The 22,160-nt window shown below is 47.1% G+C and overlaps 1 protein-coding gene across 1 annotated transcript in view; it reads right to left on the bottom strand.

Annotated features, from left to right (window-relative positions):
- Positions 1 to 1,064: 1,064 nt before the first annotated feature.
- The window catches only part of TENM4 (teneurin transmembrane protein 4), a 420,170-nt gene continuing 399,074 nt past the window's right edge, over positions 1,065 to 22,160 (bottom strand). The window contains 6 exon segments of the mRNA XM_030918905.1: positions 1,065 to 1,823; positions 4,438 to 4,580; positions 11,805 to 12,462; positions 12,464 to 13,420; positions 14,886 to 15,182; positions 19,312 to 19,547. Coding sequence (XP_030774765.1) covers positions 1,065 to 1,823; positions 4,438 to 4,580; positions 11,805 to 12,462; positions 12,464 to 13,420; positions 14,886 to 15,182; positions 19,312 to 19,547 — 3,050 coding nt within the window.

Raw genomic sequence — 22,160 nt, 5'->3', positions numbered from 1 at the left:
CAGTGGAGGGAAGATACTCAAAGTCATAGAGAGAGGGCTTTGCCTCGGAAGGCAGGCTGCTGCCCTCGCCACCACTGCCATCCCTTTGCCGTGGGTGGCCTTCCCTTCCGTGGACATGGTGCCTACATTGAGGGCTTGCTGTGCAGTGCTGGTTCTCACATCTGGCTTTGGGAGAGAGGAGGAGATGAACAGGAACATCATGGAGGACCAACCAGTCACAGGCATCCGGGGTGCTTTCCCTCCCGGGAGGATGGGGCTCTGAGCCCAGGACATTATGTCACCGGTCTGGGGGAAAGGACCTGGGAGACAGTTTCTCTATCCCAGCATGGGGGTGGCACCAACAACTACACGGGATTTGCAAAAGGGGTAGGGGGCTTCATTTAGCATCAAAATAGAAAGCTTGGACAGGAGTTGGGGCAGCTTAAAAAAGGTGCTGAACAACACCATGAAATTCTCTGGAGCAAGATGAAGTCATCTGTGATCCTCTGGAGGCACAGAACACGGTGAGAAGAAATCCACCACTCTTCTGCAGAAGCCCTGCCAAGGAGCCTCCGGTCCTATAGACCCTCCTCCCAGGGCCCCTTGGAAGGGGCATTGTACTGGCCCATCACTCCCTTTACTCCTGCCTGACCCCAACAGAAGAAGAAAGGGTTGCACATGAGACAAATTAGCACAGACATTCATGTCCCACATCACACTGGGTATCTAGGGACAGATGAGGAGACACCCCAGGAGAGATGCATCTCAGAGAGGAGATACATACCCCAAACGACAAGGGAAAAATCCTCGAGGAAAAAGGGAACAAAAGACAATAAAGTTTTCATTGTGATCACACTACAGAAAAAAATACCTTCTGTTCTTTGCAAAAAATGTGCGAAGGCCAAATTTGTGTTTTTCTTTTCTAAAAAAAAGGAAGTTGCATGAGTTACAATGCAACCAGTATCTTTTTGTTTCTGCACTTGTTAAAAAATCTTTTTTTTTTTTTTAAAGTACAACACAGTCAGGTATGTGGCCACAAAAGAGTAGCTGTCTTTGGCAAGAAGTCCAGGCCTTGGCCCTCTCTGTCACCTCCGGCCCATCTCGCTCTGTCTCATGAAGTGGATGTTGTTGGCGCTGTCCGACAGTTCTGGGTACTGCTCGACAGAGATCACGAAAAAGCCGTCGTAGCCTTGCACCCGCCCTGTGCTCAGCACCTGCTGCTTCTCCCCCTCTGTCCAGGCCCGCAGGCCTTCCTCCCCTTCCCGCAGTCTCTGCTGCTCACGGGCCCATGCCTGGCGCACGGCTCTCTGCCGGGCCAGCTCCAGGACCCGCACCTTCTCCTCGTCCAATGTTGTCCCGTAGCGTGTGTTCAAGCACAGTGCCCCGTACTGGAGCTGGATGTTTGTGTAGCGTCTAGTCCTGCCATTAAGCACTGTGTTGATCTGGGACACAGTGACGTTGATCCCATTCTCCAGTGTTCGCCGCCCCCCACTGAGGCCCAGGATGGCCAGGTCACCTTCTGAAGGCCCTGGTTTCACAAAGTAATGGGTGTCCACCCCATCAATGGTGAAGTGCAGGTTCTCTAGGTAGTGGGCATTGTTCAAGATGGCAGCAACCCTTCGCCCATCCTCGTTGGCCACACTGATGATGTCTGTGGTCACTCGGCCATCCTTCAAGGCAAACTTGACCCCCTTGCCAAAGATTGAGCCACTGGATGCAAACTTCTTGGTCTTTGGGGCCTGCTGGCAACTGGTGATTGTGGAGCCATAGAGCTGGTCAAAGCGTTCTAAGGTAACGAAGGCCTTGAGCTGCTTCTGTACTTCACACTGTACCCCAAGGATAGACTGATGGGGAAGGAGAGTGAGAGAGAGAATAAGACAAAGGGGAAAAAACCCTGAGAACCTGGAAAATCAGCTTAAATAATGAAGTCAAAACCACACATATTTATTAACCTATGGCATGTAGCTCTACCGCCGACCACCAGAACATCCAGGTGGTCACCAGAAGGTCAGAACATCTGCTGACCTTCATCCATCCATTCACCCGCCCTTCTTTTTAGAAACTGTTCAGGGGGCATGTAATCTGTGCCAGATCCTTTTCTGAGCACCGGAGACACAAAAATGAATCAGACATCATTCTTGCTCTTAAAGAACTCATCATTTAGTGGGGAAAGACAGATATGAAAACAATAATTGCAATCAAATGTGATCACTGATGGCCTAAGAGAGGAACTAGTAATAGCTATAGCTAACATTTCTTGATGTTTGAGCCAAATAATTACCACTCATTATCTTAGTGATCTTCACAGTAACTTTATACGGTAGGTGCTGTCATGACTCCACTTTCATGTCTAAGGAAACCAAGGCTCAAAGAAGTTGTCACTGGCTCACAGTCATACAACTAATAACAAGTCAACATGCAAGCCTGTCCAATTCTAGAGGTTCAGTTTCAAGGGCTGCTGGAGAAGGAAGGAGCAAACAAAGCTGAGACGAATCTTGGCCTGAAGGAGGAGGTGGGGTTTGAGGACAGGCTCAGGCTTGAGCTGGGACCTGAAGGATGGGTGGGAGTGGTAGGGTGCCATCAGACGGAGGATTGGCAAGAAATGCATTCTTGGCAAGAAGGCATAACATGGTGAGAGGCAGTGACTGAAATTAACCCTTCCACCCTGCTTCACTGCTCTCCACTGCATTTACATCTGATTTCCAAGGAAGGCCTCTGCCCCACCGTGCTTCGTTGGGGCTCCCGGGGTGCCCCTCCTCTTGGCTGCTTTGGGGGACAGGTTGGGCCCTGCTAGCTTGGCGTATCATCTACCTGTCCCTTCTGTAGCTCAGGGAGCTTGGAGAAGCCACACTCAGGAAGGCTCCAGGGCCTAATCAGCGAGTTAGGGAAATGGCTTTAGCAATAGGCCCATCGGCTTCTCACTGAAATTAAGTCCTCTTTATAATTAATAGAACCCTGTCTGTGAACAATTATTTCCTAGAGTTTCACGAAAGCTGGAGTGCTCAACAACAAAGATCTCCGATGCTTGCCAAGGGCAGAAATCAATAATTCATTGATAGGCGAGGTTGGCAGACAGGCAGTCAGAGACTGGGGCTCTCTGGAGTGCAGAAGGGAGCCTCGTGAGGGAGGAGGAGCTGTGCTGCAGTGCTCAGCCCTGGGAAGAGCAAATGCCAGGATATCTGGGCAGGGCCTGGGGGTGGTGGGAACTGGAGAGGCTGGGCAGCAGAAAGACAATGGGCTCTGGGACCAGGCAGACTTAGGTTCTCCATCAAATTCTGCTGCTTTCAAACCCTGGTCCCCTAATCTGTAAAATCGGGAAATGTCTGGGCTGTTTACTTCTTTCAGCCATTTATTTATTTATCAAAAATGTCCCATGCATCCACTGTTTGCTATCCTGTATGCTGGGTACTATATGAGACCTAGCACTTAGCCTCTTGGGGCTCATAATCTAGTGAGAGACAAGAAAGAGGCATTAAAATACAGTGTGGGAAGTGCCACCAGCGTACAGAGGTGCAGAATCCCATTCTCCAGGGTCTGGTAGGAGATAGCCATGCTGAGGCCTAAAGGAATCAGTCTGGAGTAAGAAATATGGATGTGAAGGTTTCTGACCACCAGCAGCAAGCCATGTGGTGACCTGCTTTCCTCCTTAGTCTGTCATCCCCTGGGCAAGCATCCCTTGAAGGCTTAGTCTCTGCCTGATTCATCCCTGCGTTCACTGGGCACAGCATGGGGATTGGCACAGAGTCAGGTTCTCATAGAGAATTTATGAATGGATTGGGTTTGTGGGGGAGGGGAGAAATGAGCAAATGAATGCCTGAAGTGAGCGGGTGGGATGAGATTGTTTTTCCAGCTATACAATTCTGAGTCTTTGAAACTGGGTTATAAAAACGAGACAAGAGCAAGTGAGTCTTTTTGAGCACCTACAATATGCCAGGCACTGTGCTCAGCAAGAGGATACAGAAGAGGCACATCTGGGTTTGAATCCCAGCTCTACCCCTTCCTTGCCATGTGGCACTGGGAAAGCCTCAGGCACGAATCTATAAAATGAGAACAATACGGCTGTGGGATCTTTGTGAGTTACATAGAATAACTCACACAAGGCCAGGTGCATTGAAATACTCAGAAAATGTCACATTTTTATTTAGAACCCACCTTCTCTCCCTGTGCTTTTGTTCTGGATAGTGACACAGGCTTATTATTTTTGTGGAAGTCCAAACTTAGTGTAACACACAAAGCTCTTTACTGCAGCTTGTAAGTGTCTGTGTGTGGTCATGGCTGCTTCCCCAGCAGCTTACTAGTGGTGGGGTTACTAAGTAGTTGTTGAACAGTCTCTGGCAGGCACTGTGGAGGCACCATATTGGTGTCTATCACTGGCCCACGCTTTTCTGAAAAGCTGAAGGGACGCCCTCCTGTGACGTCTGAGTGGCCTGAGGAGTGGCAGCCTTGCGCAGGAATTACCTTGCTGTTGTCCCACTCCTGGGTTTTCATCTGTGTGTGGATGAGCTCATAGGAGGGTTCCATGGCATCCATGTCTGGTTTGGGATAACCAGGGATCACGTTGTGTAGCTGGAATCCAAAGGTGAGCAGCCAGCTGTTAACATCTGGATGGGAGGGAAGCAGAAACATCTCCGTGGAGTGAGTGGACCTCAGATACAACCCATCCCCATCACACAGCCTGCAGTTAGCTGCAGGGGGTGGTGAGGGTGTGGATTGCTGCTGGTGGGAGAGTCAACTGCTACATACACTTTGGAAAATGGTTTCATTCTATGAAAGCCAAATGTACTCCTGGGACTCAGCGATCCCAATCCCAAGTATACCCAAGAGTGATGACACCGAAATAGAACCCAGGTTTCTGGACTTCCTTTGCTCTTTTCACTTCAACTCCCAGGACCTCTAGCTTCATACCCAGGGGCAGCTGTTGACAGATGAAGATCCCTCCTTTTCAACCCAACATCCATAGGAGACACTTACAAAGGACATCCAGACCTACCAAAAGGAAAGATTTTAATGATTGACTTGCAACGAGACAATTCACTTAAGAAACACACTCCCCTGCTCTTCCACCCCCTGTGCAGTGATTAGAGCTTCAGGGTCAAAGTCCCACGGGTTACAGAGATGGCCTAGGCTGCGATCAGAGAGTCTTCCCTCTGCTTCTACCTTTTATTTACTCTGACAGCCCAAGGATGCCACAACCTCCCTGTGCCTTCATTTTCTTTTTTTTCTTGAGACAGTCTTGCTCTGTCACCCAGGCTGGAGTGCAGTGGCATGATCTTGGCTCACTGCAACCTCTGCCTCCTGCATTCAAGCAATTCCTTGTGTCAGCCTCCTGAGTAGCTGGGGATTACAGGCACCTGCCACCACGCCCAGTTAATTTTTGTATTTTTAGTAGAGACGGGGTTTCACCATCTTGGCCAGGCTGGTCTTGAACTCCTGACCTTGTGATCCACCTGCCTTGGCCCCCAAAGTGCTGGGATTACAGGTGTGAGCCACCATACCTGGCCCCCTTCATTTTCTAGTCTTTACAGTGGGCTTGGGGATCGAGTCCCATAGGCATGGGAATAATTGATTTTATAACATTCCTTGGGGTTACTAATTATTAGGTGTGGGGATAGACAGGATTTTGCCATGAACATCTGGCTCACTGGAGAATGGAATCAGGAAGCCAAGACATGAGGAAATGAAGAGGACCAGTCACCTGGCCCAATATTGCTGAGTGTCTTCTATGTGCCCAGGACTGTGCCATTCAGACCCTCATCTCACATACTCACAACTCTGAAGGAGAGATGAGACATGGTAATGAATAACTTTGATACAAGGAAAGATTAGAGGAAGGCGGAACTCTTTCATTTAGACAGGCTGACAAGACCACATGCAGAAGGTGGCATTTAAGCCAGACACTGAAAGCAGTGCCATTTTTGTCAGGCACTGGCAGAGATGAAGTGGGCACTTCAGACAAAGATGACTGTACAAGGCAAGGCCTAGAGAGGGAAGGTGTGGGTGCAGAGAGTGTTCAGGTAACCAGAAAGCAGCTCAGCCAGAAAGGACGACTGTGGCTGGAGCAAGAAGAGCCTCAGATGGCAGGTGGGAGGTGAACTGGGGCCAGAGGGAGACAGACAGACAGCCTGTGTCCCAGCATGGCTCAGCCTTCCTTGAAAAGGCATAGCTGAAGATGCCAAAGCAGATGTCGATCAGAGACTAAGAATCCAAAGTCTTGAGGAGGCAGGATTTTGAGTTGAGCCTCAGAGCCAAGCCTGATTTTGGCTTCTTTCCAGTGGAGATAGAACCCTGATCACAGAGGTCCTATTTAGTTTCTAGGATGATATAGTTTGAATATTTGTCCCCTCCAAATCTCATGGTGAAATTCGGTCCCCAATGTTGGAGGTGGCCTAGTGGGAGGAGTTTGGGTCATGAGGGCAGATCCTTCATGAATGGCGTGGTGCCCTCTCCGAGGTAATGAGTGAATTCTTGCTCTATTAGTTCATGCAAGAGCTGGTTGTTTAAAAGGGCGTGGCATCCCTTCCTTCTCTCTTGCTACCTCTCTTGCCATGGTCACACTGGCTCCCCTTACCTTCCACTATGAATAAAAGCTTCCTGACATTGAATAGATGCGGGTGCCATGCTTATACCACCTTCAGAACTGTGAGCTTAGTTCTTTATAAATTACCCATGAGTCCATTTTCCTTATAAATTACCCATGCTCAGGTATTCCTCTATGGCAGCATAAAACAGATTAAGACATAGGTAAGTTTAGGCAAAATTGCCACCTGCCACCCACTGAGTTCATCCTATTGGTGGGAGTGACCTATGTCCCTGTCACCACTGGGTCCCATATTGCTATCCCATTCAAGAACCTCATGTTTGCCTTTGATTTTGTTTTGTTTTCAGGTCATCCGGGGGCCCCTCTCCCGAGTGTGCAACTTGGTGGTGCCGAGATGGAGTGGTGGTAGAAAGGGAAGTTTGGAAGTTTGGAGCTTGGTTCTACTCGTTTCAGCCTTACTAGGCAAAATCAAAGAAAGGAAAGAACATGGTAGTTGAAGCAAGACAAACCCAGGTCCAAATTCTGGCTGCCCAACTTACAAACTGTGTGAACTCGGACAGTTTACTTAACTTCTTCGAGATTTAGTTTCCTTATCTGAATAGTGACAGTAGAAATGGTTTTAACCATAATTTTACGGAGAAGAATACAAAATGTTACCGTTTGGTGGCAGTTATCGTGTGGCAGGAGCTATTCTGAACTTATACATAAATTACTGGATTTAATATATTTTGACTCTTTTTGAGACAGGATCTTGCTCTGTCACCCAGACTGGAGTTGAGTGGCATGGGTTAAAGAGATTCTCCCCCCTCAGCCTCCGGAGTAGCCAGGACCACAGGCGTGCCATCATGCCTAGCTAATTTTTGTAGAGATGGGGTCTCACTATGTTGCCCAGGCTGGTTTGGAGCTCCCAGGCTAAGCAATCCGCTTCTTGGCCTCCCAAAGTACTGGGATTACAGATGTGAGCCACTGCACCTGGCAGAGTTAATGTATTTTGAAGAATACAGCTCAGTGTCCACTCACAGAAGATTTTCTCTATTTTCCCCCAACCCATGCTTCCACATCCCAGGACCTCCATTTTCTCCTCTCTAACAGAAGGAGCTTGGACTAACTTTTCTTCAAAGTCCCTCTTCTCACTGAGTTTTTAAGAGTCTTTGATTCTATAAATCGTGGCAGATGGTTCTTTGGGAAATTAAAACAAACAGAACAGGAGGGAAAAATGCCCTATAAAGCCATTTTGCCTGAGGCTAAGAACTTGCATCTGAATTTGTAGTTGCAAAGGAAAGCTTCTATAAGGAATACTGCAAATTCTCAGGAAACTAGGGGGCTGAGAAGAGGCCTGGGCCTTAATTACAAGTGATGGAAGGTGGAAAACTTTCCTATTATGCCTTTAGGAAAAATGCTGAAAATGAATTTATTCATAAGTTTTTCTTCAGTGCTCCTCTGAAGAGCTGGGAATTTTACTCTTCCTTCTTACCATATCAGAAGTAGATATTTCCCTCAAGCGAAAAAATTCCTCTTCACTCATCCATCCCGGAGTCTGGTGTTGTCACAGGGGAGTGATGAAATGTAGGCAAAAATAATCCCTCCGCTCTCTCTCTCTCTCTCTCTCTTTCTTTCTTTCCTTTTTTTTTTGACAGGGTCTCACTGTCACCCAGGCTGGAGTACAGTGGCACAATCTTGACTCACTGCAACCTCTGCATTCCAGGTTGAAGCAATCCTCCTGCCTCAGCCTCCTGAGTAGTTGGGATTACAGGTGTGCACCACCACTCCCAGCTAAGTTTTGTATTTTTAGTAGAGACGGGATTTCACCATGTTGGCCAGGGTGGTCTTGAACTCCTGACCTCAAGTGATCTGCCCACCTCGGCCTCCCAAAGTGGTGGGATTACAAGTGTGAGCCCCCACACCCAACCAATAATCTCTTTCATGTGTGTGGTTTTGTTCTTTACAAAGTGTATTTGAATCCAAGAATGAGGGTTTTGGAATCAGAGCAGAGTTCTAATCCAGCCTTACCACTTCTTAGTGGGCCAGTTACTTTAGCTCTCTGAACCTCAGAACCTCACTTTTCTCCTTTGTAAATGGGGTCAGTGATCCCACCTCACAAGCATCAAGTGAAGATAGAGTGCAATGATGTACATGGTATATTAGTAGTGGACATCTTTTGGTTGCCTTCCCAGCAGCCCATTCTGCCTTCTCTTTCTTTTCTGGAGTATTAGTGTAATTATAGGGAAGTTGACTCCACCTAAAGGGTTAGCATGTGGCCTAGGCTAAGCCAGTCAGTGCATTCTTTCCCTCCAGCCACAGTAAGTGCTTCAGGGATTGTCCTGTGACCTAAGCCTATCTTGCTGGAATATATCTCAGGACATTTGAAGAAATTTTTCAGAAAAAAAAAGAATTTTGTTGTTGTCGTTGTTGTTGCTGAATGTGAATGAAGATGCATGTAGTCTACCTGGATGCTAAGAGGAAAGGTTTAGCGAGAAGTAATAGTATCTTGGTTCTTATTCGTGATTGTAAATCTTTTCAAATTTGCTAAAAACTTAACTGCTTATATGAAATCTCTTCTTTGCACACCATGGGTTCTCAAATGTAGGATATGACCCACTATGTAGTAAAATCAATTTTGTGAATCATGACTAGCATTTTTATTGAAATGGAACAGACTAGATTAGAAAATGAGTGCCTCACACTTAAGTATTATTTTGCAAACCTTTTGTCTTAGTGTTTTATTGCAACATAAAATCTTTTTCTTATGGTGGGTTCATAGGCAAAGAAATTTGAGAAAAGCTGTCTTGGACCCTGTGATCTATGAAGGTGTGTATTATACCTCACTCCTCTCTGGATCCTTAGTACAGGTTTGGGAAGGAGTAAGTATAAATAATATACTCTTTGCTGGATTTAACTGACTAGAATATGGAACCCAAACTGAAAATGTTAGGTGCCCCTTGGTGGTTGGTTGCTTTGTTAAAAGCTGGATTTGGAGGCCAGCATGATTCTAATGGAAGATGTTCTGGAGTCGGAGAGCCCTGGATTAGAGTCCTAGCTCCATGGTCTACATCTGTGTGACTCTGGACAAACCCTTCACTAGAGCCTCAAATGACATTTGGAGTCTCATCTGCAGAATGGAGATAATGATGGTGATCTCACGGTTGTTGCAAAGTTTAAAGGAGAGCATATCTGCCAAGTGCCAGATAGCATAGAGAGTTAGTTATGTTAGTGCTATTCTGGAAGGAGACCATATGCATATGGTGGTGTACAAAGAAAAAGCGGGGAGGGAGTAATATTTTGGCAAGATGCAATGATTTTCTTTTGATAGAAAAGTACGTTTCCTATTTCACCATATTTTTTTCAGCTACAGTAACCTGCCAAGACATCTCATAGAAAACTCACTGGAGGGTGAGGCAGGGGGTGTGCTTAATGCAGACAGATGTAATGGAAATGGCATCTCAACCTGTCAAGTTTCTCTAGAACTAGCAGCCAAGTTGAGCATGATGAAGGCTGTGAAACATTGTTAGGATATTCATGTTTATCCATAGGCCCCAAGTCTGTTTTCATCACACCTGTCCACCACCTTGTTCTCCCTTCTTTCCTATGCTTAGGATGCTGTTCTCCCCTCTTTCCTATGCTTGGGATGCCTGCTCTCAGTGTGTGACAATGTGGAACTCTTCTTGAAAAAGGAATTCTTCTACTGCTGTCAGCAGAAACAGGGTCCAGGTGGGGGCTACCAAGTTTGGGAGCCGGGAAGCCATGTCTGTAAGGGGCATTCATGTGAGCTGTCATGTTGCCCCTCTACACTTTTGTATTATATGTGCTGCCTTCTCTCTCTGGAATGTCTTTCTCCCCCATTACCTGGTGAACACCCACTCAGGAGCTGGCCTCAAATGTCAGCTACTTTGTGAAGACTTCCCAGAATGCCCTGGGCAGAGCAGGTGGCTCCTCCTCTGTGCTTCGAGGGGCATCTGTGCAAACCTTTGCCATGGCCCTCCCCTCTTGACAGCAGTTGCTGTCTCTCCCCTTACAGTGAGAATTCCTGGAATGTAGGGATCATCTTTCTATCCCCAATCCCTGAAACAGTGGCTGCACAGAAGAGGCAGTTGTAGGATGAAGGAAACTGCCATAAAAGAGGGCAAGAGGACTGAATTGCAAGACAAAAGAGGGGAGAGACTACTGGCTTTGCAAGTTGAGATGTGCCCAATTTTTGCCTACCACAAACTCTCTTATGTAAAAAGTGTGGGCTGTACCCAAACCCCCACCCACTCTCTGTGGGGTTGGGGGCCTCTGTGGCTAACCTGGGACTGGCTGCTTGCTGGGAGGGCTGTGGTTGCTGGAGACATCCCTGCCTGTGGGACCCTGGGACACTTTATATTCAAGTTGCTTTCATGCTAGTGGAAGGCAGAGCTCACTTTTCAAGTCAGAGGGTAAAGGAAACGGAACCCACATGAGCCAGGCACTGTGCTAGGTACCTCATGAAGTATTTCATTTCACCCTTGCAGCCACCCTACAAGGTAGGTGTTCGTTCCTCTTGTTCCATATGTTCCTTATTCTTTTTTCCCCTCTTTTCCTGCCCTCTTTGGATTATTTTCTTAGTCTTCCATTTTATCTCCACTGTTGACTTATTAGCTAGGACTCTTTTTTTTAGTTTTTATCTTTTTAGTGATTTCTCTAGGGTTTATAATACACATATTTAACTTATAGGTAGATATTCTAACTTCAATCTACATATCAGGAAACTGGAATTCAGGGCAGTTAAATAATTTTTGTAACATGTCATAGCTTCAAAATGGTGGATCCTTCACTCCGTTCTTACATTATCTCAGATTGACAACTAATTTTTTTTTTTTTAAAGCCATACCTTAACCCAATCAAGGACTCATAAGCAGTTTGATTTGTGTGACAGAAACTCCTAAAGTGCAATCCACGGGATGTATCCAATGAGATATTAGGATTTCATGGTGAAAAAGGGGCTTTCACAGTCAAATAAGTTTGAGAAATAGCGGGCAAATATATTAAATAGTTCACTTTTGTCACACTTCCCAGAGCTTATCATACACTGAAATGTGCTATGAAAATGTAATAATGGTGGTGACCTTGACAAATTTATTTGATGCTGGAACCATTTTTCCAGAGTATTTTCTGAACTAGTGTTTCTTCAAATGGACTTTGGAAAATGCTACTCTAAGAGAAAGTCAGTGTTTCCTGTCACCTTACACCACCTTTCTCAAAGAAGACTAAGTCTTGTTAGGTAGTAAGAGCACTTTATGGGGTCCTGCCCTGAGTGAGCCGTGGTCCTTACCTGTCATGAAGCACTTGATGTCCTGAGAGTTGCTGATGGGGTTGTTGTTTTTGAACATATAGAGATTAAAAGGCATGATGTTGCTGCTACTAAGGTGCTGCCACAGCTCGTGGTCTGGGCTAGTCCAGCGTCCAGCCAGCACATCATAATCTCGCCGGCCCATGTGGACAAGCTTGGTGAGTGGATCATAGAGGCCACCATGGTAGCCTATGATGATCTGAAAGTTGGGGTTGGTATCCATGTAGATCTCCCCATAGGCTGTGTACAGGATTTGCTTGATCATCAAACCCGTTCCACTAAAGACAGCAAGAGGGGTCCCGATGTTGTCACAAGCGATGTAAAACTCGTCACCACTGCTCAGCTCCATGGCAAAGAGGTGTCCTTGCAAGTCATAGTAGAGGGAGGTGATCTCAGAGCTGGAGTGGTTGTAGAGGTGGGTGACCTTGGTGGGGTTGGTCAGGTCTGCATAGAAGAACTGCAGGTGGTGGCTGTGGCTGCTCTTGCTGGACACCCGCCGCCCCAGGCCGTCGTAGCGGTACCTGACACTCCAGCCGCCAGCCCGATTGTAGGCCTTGATGAGTAGGCCAGCTGAGTTGTACTCAAAGATATCGCTGCCACGCTGCCTCAGGAAGCCATCCTCGTCCATCTTGTATTGCACAGTCACCCAGCCGAGTGATGCGGTCGCGGAGGTCGTACCGTAGCGGTGTGAGCCGTGCACTGTTCCCAGGGCTCAGTAAGTGCAGGTTTCCATTGAGGTCATAGCTGTAGCGCCAGAGTGGCTTGTCATTGATGGAGACTGTCTGCAGCTGGCCATCAGCATCGTACTCATAGGAGTAGCGGGTGGTATTGGCGTAGGGTCCCACCTTCAGCTCCTTCTTCACTACTCGCCCCATGTTATCATACTGGACAGTCATCCAGTACATGAGCGAGCGGAAGATCTCATACTGCACTTCCTTCATCCTGCCATATGCGTCAAAATGCTTGGTGTGGGTCATGACAGCTGTGGTGATTATCTGGTTAATGTCATAGTAGATGACACCAAACTTCCCAAACTGCTCTGTCTTGCCTGACACATCATCATAGCGATAGAGATCAATGGGCAGCGGGGTCTCGTTGATCACAGCCTGCATGCTGGTCACCCGGAAGCTATTGTCATAGTTGTAGTCAAAACGGGCATTGACCATGCCTTCCTCGGTGAAGCGGAAGATCTGCCGGTCGATCAGGGGCCCAATCTGACGGTAGCGGATGGTGCAGGTGAAGCCCTCGTTCTGTAGGTTGATGGTCTTCAGCATGCCTGCCGTCTCATCATAGGTGAAACTGACCTTGGTGGTGTCGTACAGTGTCTCCGCCAGCTTCGACAGTTTGCCATACTTGTATATCACCCTGCGGCCAGTGCCCAGGTAGAAGGTGTGGAGGAGGTGCCCATCCTCAGTGAAGTCCTGTATGACTGAGGCATTGCCCTCAGGGGGCTGATAGATGTTTCTGTAGTAGCCCACTGAGCGGATGGTCTCCAGTGTCTGCCTTGCCACGTTGGGCATCGTCACAGAAGAGAGGCGGTCATTCTTGTCGAACTCAAAGATATACTGCCTCTGGCTGTGTAGTAGCAGCACCATGGACTAGAGGGAGAGGAAAACCAAGAGATGAGAGGAGGGTGGTGAGGAGAAAGGGTAGCTCTACATACTCAAGACTTAAAGGGAAGGAATGAACGTCCAAGGAGAATCCTGAGTTTCCATGGTTCTCTTGAGTTGTGCTCCAACCAGAGCTTTCCAACAGGAGTGCCACAGGATACTGCAAATGTGTTACAGATGTGCCAAGATGAGGCTTTCTCTCAGCCTCATCTTAGCACATCTTTAACCTTAGCACATCTGTAACCTACCTGGGGCCTAGGCCTCCACGTACTCAGGCCATTTGCTGTCCTATGGTGAGCAGCCTCATGCGTTTGCCCCTTTGTGCAGTATAGACCTGGTTACTTTTGTGTGTGGTGGGGTGTGAGAATGGTCGAGAAGCTTTGGCCTGAAGTGTGTACAGCAGTCTGGCTTCCTTGCCCCGGACTTCTCAAACCAATCTTCCTACTCAGGCAAGAATAAGCTCCCCCAAACACAGTCTGACAATTTATTTTACCTGCTAAACAGTTTCTGCTGACTCCCTGTGGCTTGCAGCATGAAGACCATATTTGAGAAGGGCATTTAAGGCTTTGCACAATGACAGGTCATACGCCTACCCTGGGGTAGGGCAGGCCGTGATGGGAATGGGAGAACCCGGTTTCTAACAATGGACTCCTTGTGCGGCCCTGGGAAAGTTCCTCTCCTCTCTGGGTTTGGGTTTGCAGTATGTTGGATGACCTCCAAGGTCTCTCTCTTAGTACTAGCACAGAACGTCACTTTTGGGGATACTCACCCGGTGGGTAGAGGAGACTCACCTCAGAGCAAGCACAGCCTAGGCCCTGGATGGGTCACCAGGGTCAGGAAACAAAGCAGGGATCTAGATACTAGAACTGGGGCATGCAGTGCACTTGTTCTCAGGAAAAGATCATCAGATAATAGGCCTAAAGGCTTTATGCTGAAAAGCTACCATTTTCTCCTATTTGAGACCAACTTTTGATTTTAGGTCATTTCTGATTCCTACCCCTGGGATGAAATGAGTTCTGACCCTATAGTAGAATAGACTTACTAAGGCCATGTCCAGCACTTGAAGCTCAGTGCCTCCTGCCTAAGTACTGATCCCTAGGCTTCTGCCTGGTTCTCCACAACTGGATTGTACCACATGCCCTAGACCTGGGAGCAGACCCTTGACCTGGGTCTGAACCGTGAGTCCTGCTCTGCAAGTCCAGTGAGTGTTTGGGCCTCTATCAGGCAGGTCTTTCATGTTCTCTTGCCCTAGGACCACCACCTGCCATGGCATCTCCATGATCCATCTAGATGCCTCTTGGGACCCCCTGCCCTCTGTGGCAGATTTTCCTGAACATTTCCTTTCAGAGACATGGGTCAGATATAGCCCACTGAGGCCACCAGGCTGGGCTTGGCCATGAATGATTGGCCTTCTGCATGGCAAGGCCAGTGATGCAGGGAGACAGACACCTGCCTTCTCTAAGTACGTGTAGCTCCATGTCTTCCCATCAGCGAAGATCCTGGATATGATGCGGCCCGCCTGGTCGTATTCCATTCTTTCAGACATGATGCCTCTCTGGATGCCAGCAATGTGACCCCCAGGGGAGTATGTCACGTTGACACCATTCAGCCTGCTGCTGGGTGACCAGAGGCTGGGCCGCCCCGCCTGGTCGTACAGAATCCGAAGGGTGAACTTGCGGTGGTCATCATAGATCTTCTCTGTGCGTGTTACACGGTCAAAATCCAGAGACAGGAGATTTCGGTTGTGAACCTGGAGAAAGATTGGAAGGAGAGAGAAAATTAATCTGGACCATGAGAACTTTGGTCTGATGGTCCACGTGGCTCTCAGCTCTGCTGGGAAGCTCTTGAGTACAGGAGGGAGCACAGGTCCTGTGCAGCAACAGACATGGGTTTGAATCCTGGCTCTGTCATTCGTCAGCTCTGTGAAGTTTCCTCACCTGTAAAATGGGGACAATAATGCCAATTGTACAGGGCTGTTGTGAGGATGAAGATGATGCCTATGTTGCGAAATCAGTAGCTGTGACGAAAGAGGATCTGCATGTTTTCTAATGCGATTCTTCTAATGAGGACACATTTTAAAAGGCAGATCCTTCTTGACTCCCTGCTGAAAAGAGACCTACCAAGTGAGCCCAGCAAATAAACTGACCCGTCTACTCCACACCAGACACCGAGGACACCAAAGCTCAGGGAGGTGAAGGGATTCACCCTGGATCTCGTGGCTGGTGAGTGACGGAGTCTGGACTTGACTCTCACCCGTACAACGTGCCACCAAACACTCAGTGGTCCTCTGAGCAATTCTTGGCCTTCTGGGGGCTCTGGACTTCCCAGCCCCTCTGGGGTGTCTCCTGCCTTGCCACTACAATCAGGGCTTCTTGATCGCCAGAGTCAGTACCCAAGACATCTTCCCCGAGGTGCTGGGAGGCAGTGAGTGTTTGTCACTGGGGTGGTTCTTTTGGCTGTGGGCCGAATGGGGACACAGTCCTGGCTTTGAGGCACTTTGGTCCTGCCTTCAGGATCGTGAGTGCCTTGTATAAACTCCACCTGGGCTGCTAGGTCAGCACACAGTTCAATTTCCTTTCAGAGTCAGAAGGACAGGGCTCCTACAGACATAGTGGTAAGTCAGGGTTTTTATATTTTAATAAAGAAATATACTTCAGGGGCCTGTTTCTGTATTTGGATCTGCCCTGTAGGCACTGGTGGTCCCTGAAACATTGCCAGGTATTCTGGAGCAAAAATACTGGTTCCCGCTAATTGGTGTCTGGCCTTATGGGACATTTGGGCACATTTTCTGTCTCTTCCACTAGTCATTGCTTAAGGTTGACAAGTAGTAAAGAAGACCCAAGAGGAAAGCAGATAATTAGGTCACGTGATGCAAAATGGCATGTGTGGACCGAGGCAATGAAAGGCCCTCTGGATCCCTGTGTGGTTAAAAAAATTGGGTCCAGGTCTAGGAATGAAGACCAGGATTCTAGCTGCAACTTTGTGACCAACTTTTCTATCAACCTTGGGCAAGTGCCATCCCCTCTCCGAGTCTCAGTTTCTTACTCTGTATAACAACAGTTGTTGTGAAGGTTGAAGAAACTTAGTAAATCAGTGGAGTGTTAAGCACATGGAAGGTACTGAATAAATGGTTGGAATTATTTCCATTAAATGACAGCAAACGATCCTGGTCATCCCAGGAAGGAGAGAAGTGTGTGTCCCCCCTTCTCCCATACAAATCCCAAGGCCTTGAAAATAAAGATTTATAATGACGATGCTGACTTTAGCTGTGAATGACCTGGTTATAATAAGGCTACCTTCCCTGGGGTAATCAGACACAATTGCAGATGCAGAAACTGTGTGGCAGATGATTCCCATGAAAACTCAGAGGCGTTGGAGGCTGAAGCTGTGTTATTCTCAGAGAGGGCACAGAAGATACGGGGGCTGTGTCACCAATAATGACAGAGGCCTTTTTAAAGTATCTTTTGGAAGGTCCGCCTATGACTCCCCTCAGGGTGGTACCATCGAGCCAGCTGCCCCTTTTTACCCCTGGAGGATCTCTAGTGAAGGGGAGCTGTACCTTTTTGGCAAAATTAATAAAATTAAACAGCTCACTGGGGAGCCGCCTAATGTGTTCTGTGCTCGGCAGTGGCGGCAGTGAGATTATTTCACCTCTTTATTAAGAGTTCCCAGTTGTAAAAAAATGAGCTCCATTATGGGGAGGCACACCCACCTAACATTCTCATTCCACCTGCCACCACTGTGGGTGGCCATTTATTTGGGAGGACATGTAGACGTGGCCACCTGACTAGAGCACCATCAATCTCAGGTTGGGAGAGGGACCAGTTAAAGCCTAGGAAACTTTTGGTCCAGTTCACACAGCAGAGAGGAAATCCTAATCATGCTACTCGCTGCCATTTATTGAGCACCTGGAGTCAATTGGCGCTGGGCTAGGTGCGTTGAGTGTATTATCTCGTTTCTGCAGAGGCACCTGAGGCTCAGAGGAGCTGCTCAAGGCTCCACACGGCACAGGCAGGAATCAAACCCAGGTCAAACTTCCCACTGAGGACACTGCCTCAGAGGCGCATGCAGGAGTCTCTGCGAATTCAGACGGGGGCTCAGTGAGGCCACAGAGAACAAAGACAGCTAGGCCTTCCTCAGAGAGCTACTGCAAAGCTGTTTTCCACAGTAGATAGTCGCTAGAGCTCTTGGCTGTTGAGGGAACACATGAAGCCTGGTTTTGCCAGTTGTGCGATATTGGATAAGTCACTTAATGTTTCTGTAGCTGCTGTGGGCCTATTTTTCTAGTTTTTTTTTTGAGACAGAGTCTTGCTTTGTTGCCCAGGCTGGAGTGCAGTGGCACAATCTCAGCTCACTGCAACCTCCGCCTCCTAGGTTCAAGCAATTCTCCTGCCTCAGCCTCCTGAGTAGCTGGGATTACTGGTGTCCATCACCATGCCCGGCTAATGTTTTGTATTTTTAGTAGAGATGGAGTTTCACCATGTTGGCCAGGCTGGTCTCGAACTCCTGACCTCAAACAATCTGCTCGCCTCAGCCTCCCAAAGTGCTGGGATTACAGGCATGAGCTGCTGCACCTGGCCTATTTTCTAGTCTTTACCAATACCTCGCTATGAGACTCTGGAAAAATCGTTTACCCTCTCTGGATCTCGGTTGTCTCATGTATAAAAGAGGGGCTTCAGTGAACTTTCTTTGCTGAAGGGCAGGGGATTTAAGAGAGTCTGAGCTGTGTTGCTATGGGGACACTTCTGGAATGTTAGGAACATGTAACTCAGTTCTGTAGTTTGTTTCAGTTCAGCAGGTATCTCTTGAGCACCCGTGGTCTGCAGGGTGCTATGCTGAAAGCCACGGCTGGTTCATTAACTTTCCCTTTGTTCATCACCTGCCTTTCTCAAGGTGGCGGAAAAAGAAGCTGGGCACTCAGGCCCTGGCAGAGGCTGTATTCTACAGAAACATGGGATGTGAGGCAGACAAGGAGCTGGCTCAGGGCATCCACATATTCAAAAGCACTCTGAATATAAGACCATGATGCCAGTCCCAGCAGTGATGGCTCAGGTGAGGCCATTTTGGAGAATGTAGCTTAGGTTCTAAGTAGCTGAACTGAATTTTGGGACATGTTAGCAATAGTAATAGCAATAATGGTAATAAATAATAGCAATAACAATAAGAGTAGCTATTATTGACCACTTGCTATGAGCCAGACTCTAAGACGCTTAATATATTACTTTTTTTTTTTTTGAGACAGAGTCTCGCTTTGTTGCCCAGGCTGGAGTGCAGTGGCACGATCTTGGCTCACTGCAAGCTCCGCCTCCTGGGTTCACACCATTCTCCTCCCTCAGCCTCCCGAGTAGCTGGGACTACAGGCGCCCACCACCATGCCCGGCTGATTTTTTTGTATTTTCAGTAGAGACGAGGTTTCACCGTGTTAGCCAGGATGGTCTCGATCTCCTACCTCATGACCTGCCTGCCTCAGCCTCCCAAAGTGCTGGGATTATAGGCGTGAGCCACCACGCCCGGCTTTTTATATATTATTACTTCTAATCCTTGTAGCAACTTGTAAAAGTGGTCTTGTCCTTCCCACTTTATAGATGATGAAATTGAGGCTCTAAGACTAGTGATCTGTCCAAGCTCACTCAGGGAATAATATAAGCTGGAAATTCAACTCAGGCCCATCTACCACCAAAGCCAGTAGTCTTTCTACAAGTCAAAACTAAAAAGACATACAAGGGTCTCTGATCACACGTGGTTCCCTGCTTTAGTTCTCCCCTTTTGCCGATGAGTAAACTGAGGTCCCAGTGAATTTCCAGAACAGGGACCAGTTCTCTGGATTCACCCTTCTCCTTTCCCCTCAGGACACAGCCACCTCCAGAGGCCTCGCTCACCCGCAGCCGGCGCCCGAAGACAGTGACCTGGCCCCGAGCCTGCTCCTTGCGCTGCCGCCACTCCACCAGGTTGAGGCCGTTGTCAATGGGCAGTGTGACATTCCTCTTGCCCACGGTGGGGTTGACAGTGCCAGCCAGCAAGTGGGGCTCAGTCTGCAGTGCCACCTCCATGCCGTTGGCCAGCAGCAGCCGCAGGGAGCCGTCAGCCCCAATGTAGTAGCTGTTCCGGACTTGGTCTGCAGGAGAGGACAGGCACAGACTGCTCAGAAGGAACGAAGGGGGAGGGAGGTGTGAGGACAGCAGAGGCAGTGGAGGGGACTTTAAAGGATGCTTTTCCTAACTATAAAAGCAATATGTCATCACTGAAGAAAACGAGGAAAATACATGGAGAAGACCATCCAGAATCTCAATATCCAAAGAAAACCATTGTAAATATTTTGTACATTTGTAGATTTTCGGATATTTCCAAATGCCCTTGCAGTTTAAAATAGATAAGAGTTTTAAAACAGTTACAGAATTTTTCACTGATCATTGTATTATATCATGTTCCTGAATATTTTTTTGTAAACATTTTTCTTAATGACCATACAATATTCCACTGTATGAAAATAAGTTATTTAAGCAAGCCTCAAATAGATACTCAGTTTGATTCCAGTTTTTCAGAATTATAAGTACCACTGTATATATTTAGTTTAAACATCATTCTCAGTGAAAGAGAAGTCAGATGTAAAAGGCTACATATTGTCTGACTCCACTTACATGAAATGTCCAGAATAGGCAAAAATCTCTAGAGACAGTGGTTGCCAAAGGCTGAGGGGGAAGAGGGAAAGTGGAGCAGCTGCTAATGGGTATGGGATTTCTCTTTGGGGTGATAAACATGTTCCAGAATTGGATCATAGCGATGATTGCACAGCTTTATAAATTGTATGTTTTTAAAGAGTAAATTTCATGCTATGTGAATTATACCTCAAAAATATTTTTCAGATAAATCAATATCCAATATCTTCATTTTAGATTTTCAAATCAAAATAGATTCCTACAAGTAGGATTACTAGAGCAAAGGGTTGAATTTTTTTTTTTTTTCTGGAGACAGGGTCTTGCTCTGTTGCCCAGGCTATAGTGCGGTAGTACAATGTGATCATAGCTCACTGTAACCTCATACTCCTGGGTCCAAGCAGTCCTCCAACCTCAGCCTCCCAAGTAGCTAGGACAATAGGCATGCATCACCACACCTGGCTAATTTTTAAAATATTTTATAGAGACCAGGTTTCAATATTTGACCAGGCAGGCCTTGAACTCCTGGGCTGAAGCAATCCTTCCACCTTAGCCTCCAAAAGCATTGGGATTGTAAGTGTGAGCCACCATACCTGGCAGGTTGAACAGTTTTAAGGCTCTTGATACACTCTACGGTAACAATGTTCTTTATAACAAGGAGAAAAATATAACTCTGACACTTAAACCACTGACAGAATGCCAAAAAAAAAAAAAAATACATAAACACGTTTTAAATTATTGTCACGGGCATATGACCATGATTTAAGCATAGAAATGATTTGAAATTTTAAATTTGATTTAAAACATTTTAACTTAGATTTTTAACTAAATGAAACTTCTGGTGAAAGAAGTAGATTTCAGCTGTAAAATGCACAGAGTTGCTTTCTATAGATGAAAATACTGTCTTTGGGTTTGCGCTACACTCTCCTGTCTCTGGCCCTTCCCTGGCTGTTTCCTCTGCACTGCCCCCCTCTTCAGTAAGTGCTGATTTAAGACTCCCTCCAGGCTCTGCTAAAATGTCATCTCTTTCCAGAAGCTTCCCCTCTTCCACTGGCCAGAATACATGACTCCCTGTCCTGTACACCCCTCAGCCTCTCTATGGGCCTCCTCAGTGGTCTCACAGCTGAGGGGTGTGGGAGTCACTGCTCCGTTAATGAACAAAATTCTCCAATATTTGAGTGCGTGCTGTGAGAGGCACAATGGCACAAAAATTAAGAGCTTGGCTTTGGAGCCAGGCTGCTTCGGCTCAGGTTCCAGCTCTGTGGCTGCCTTGCTGTAAGACCTCGGCCAAATTCTTAACCTTCCATGCCTCTGGTACTTCATCACTACACTGGGACAATAATTGTACCCTGCCTTGCAGGATGCTCTGAGGATTGAGTGAGATCATGAATATGAAGAGCTGAGAACTGTACTTGGCATATAGTGTTATGTAAATGTTAGCTGTCAGTGGTTTTATGTGCCTGGCACTGTGCTAGTCACTGTCATGTGTGTCTCTTGTCTCTCCTCTATCTCCACCATCCCATTTCTCTCTCTCTCTCTCTCACATACACACACACACACATACACACACACACATACACACACACGTGCGCGCGCACACACACACACACACACATATCATGGTAAACTTCTCTAGTGCTGAACATGGTCCTGGATATAGGGCCCCTTGTCTTTAGATTGGCAGTTAAGAGAATAGGTTCCATAAAGCCTGTTTGTCTGGGTCCAAACACCCAATTAGGTGTGTGACTGGGGCAAGCTACTTAACCTCTGAGTGCCTCTCACTGCCTTCATTCAGAAAACGGAGACAATAATACTTACCTCCTAGGCATATGAGGTACTATATGAGGTACCTTATGAGGTACTGCTTAATGTAAAATGCTGAAAATATGCTTTGCAGTTAATAAGTGCTCCAAAAATGTTAGCTATCATCACTGTTAGGATTATATGTGCTCAGTAAATCTTTGCTGGACAAAACTAGTTATGTTCCAGGCTATGTCAAGCACTAAAGATACTTATTAAGCGATGGTTTTCATGGGAAACCTTCACTGAATCTTTTCCGCTGGAATGGCATCAAA

Source organism: Rhinopithecus roxellana, chromosome 15 (genome assembly GCF_007565055.1).
Source record: "Rhinopithecus roxellana isolate Shanxi Qingling chromosome 15, ASM756505v1, whole genome shotgun sequence".
NCBI classification, from domain to species: domain Eukaryota; kingdom Metazoa; phylum Chordata; class Mammalia; order Primates; family Cercopithecidae; genus Rhinopithecus; species Rhinopithecus roxellana.
The sequence above is the reverse complement of the archived record's forward strand: the minus strand, read 5'-3'. Positions and strand labels throughout refer to the sequence as shown.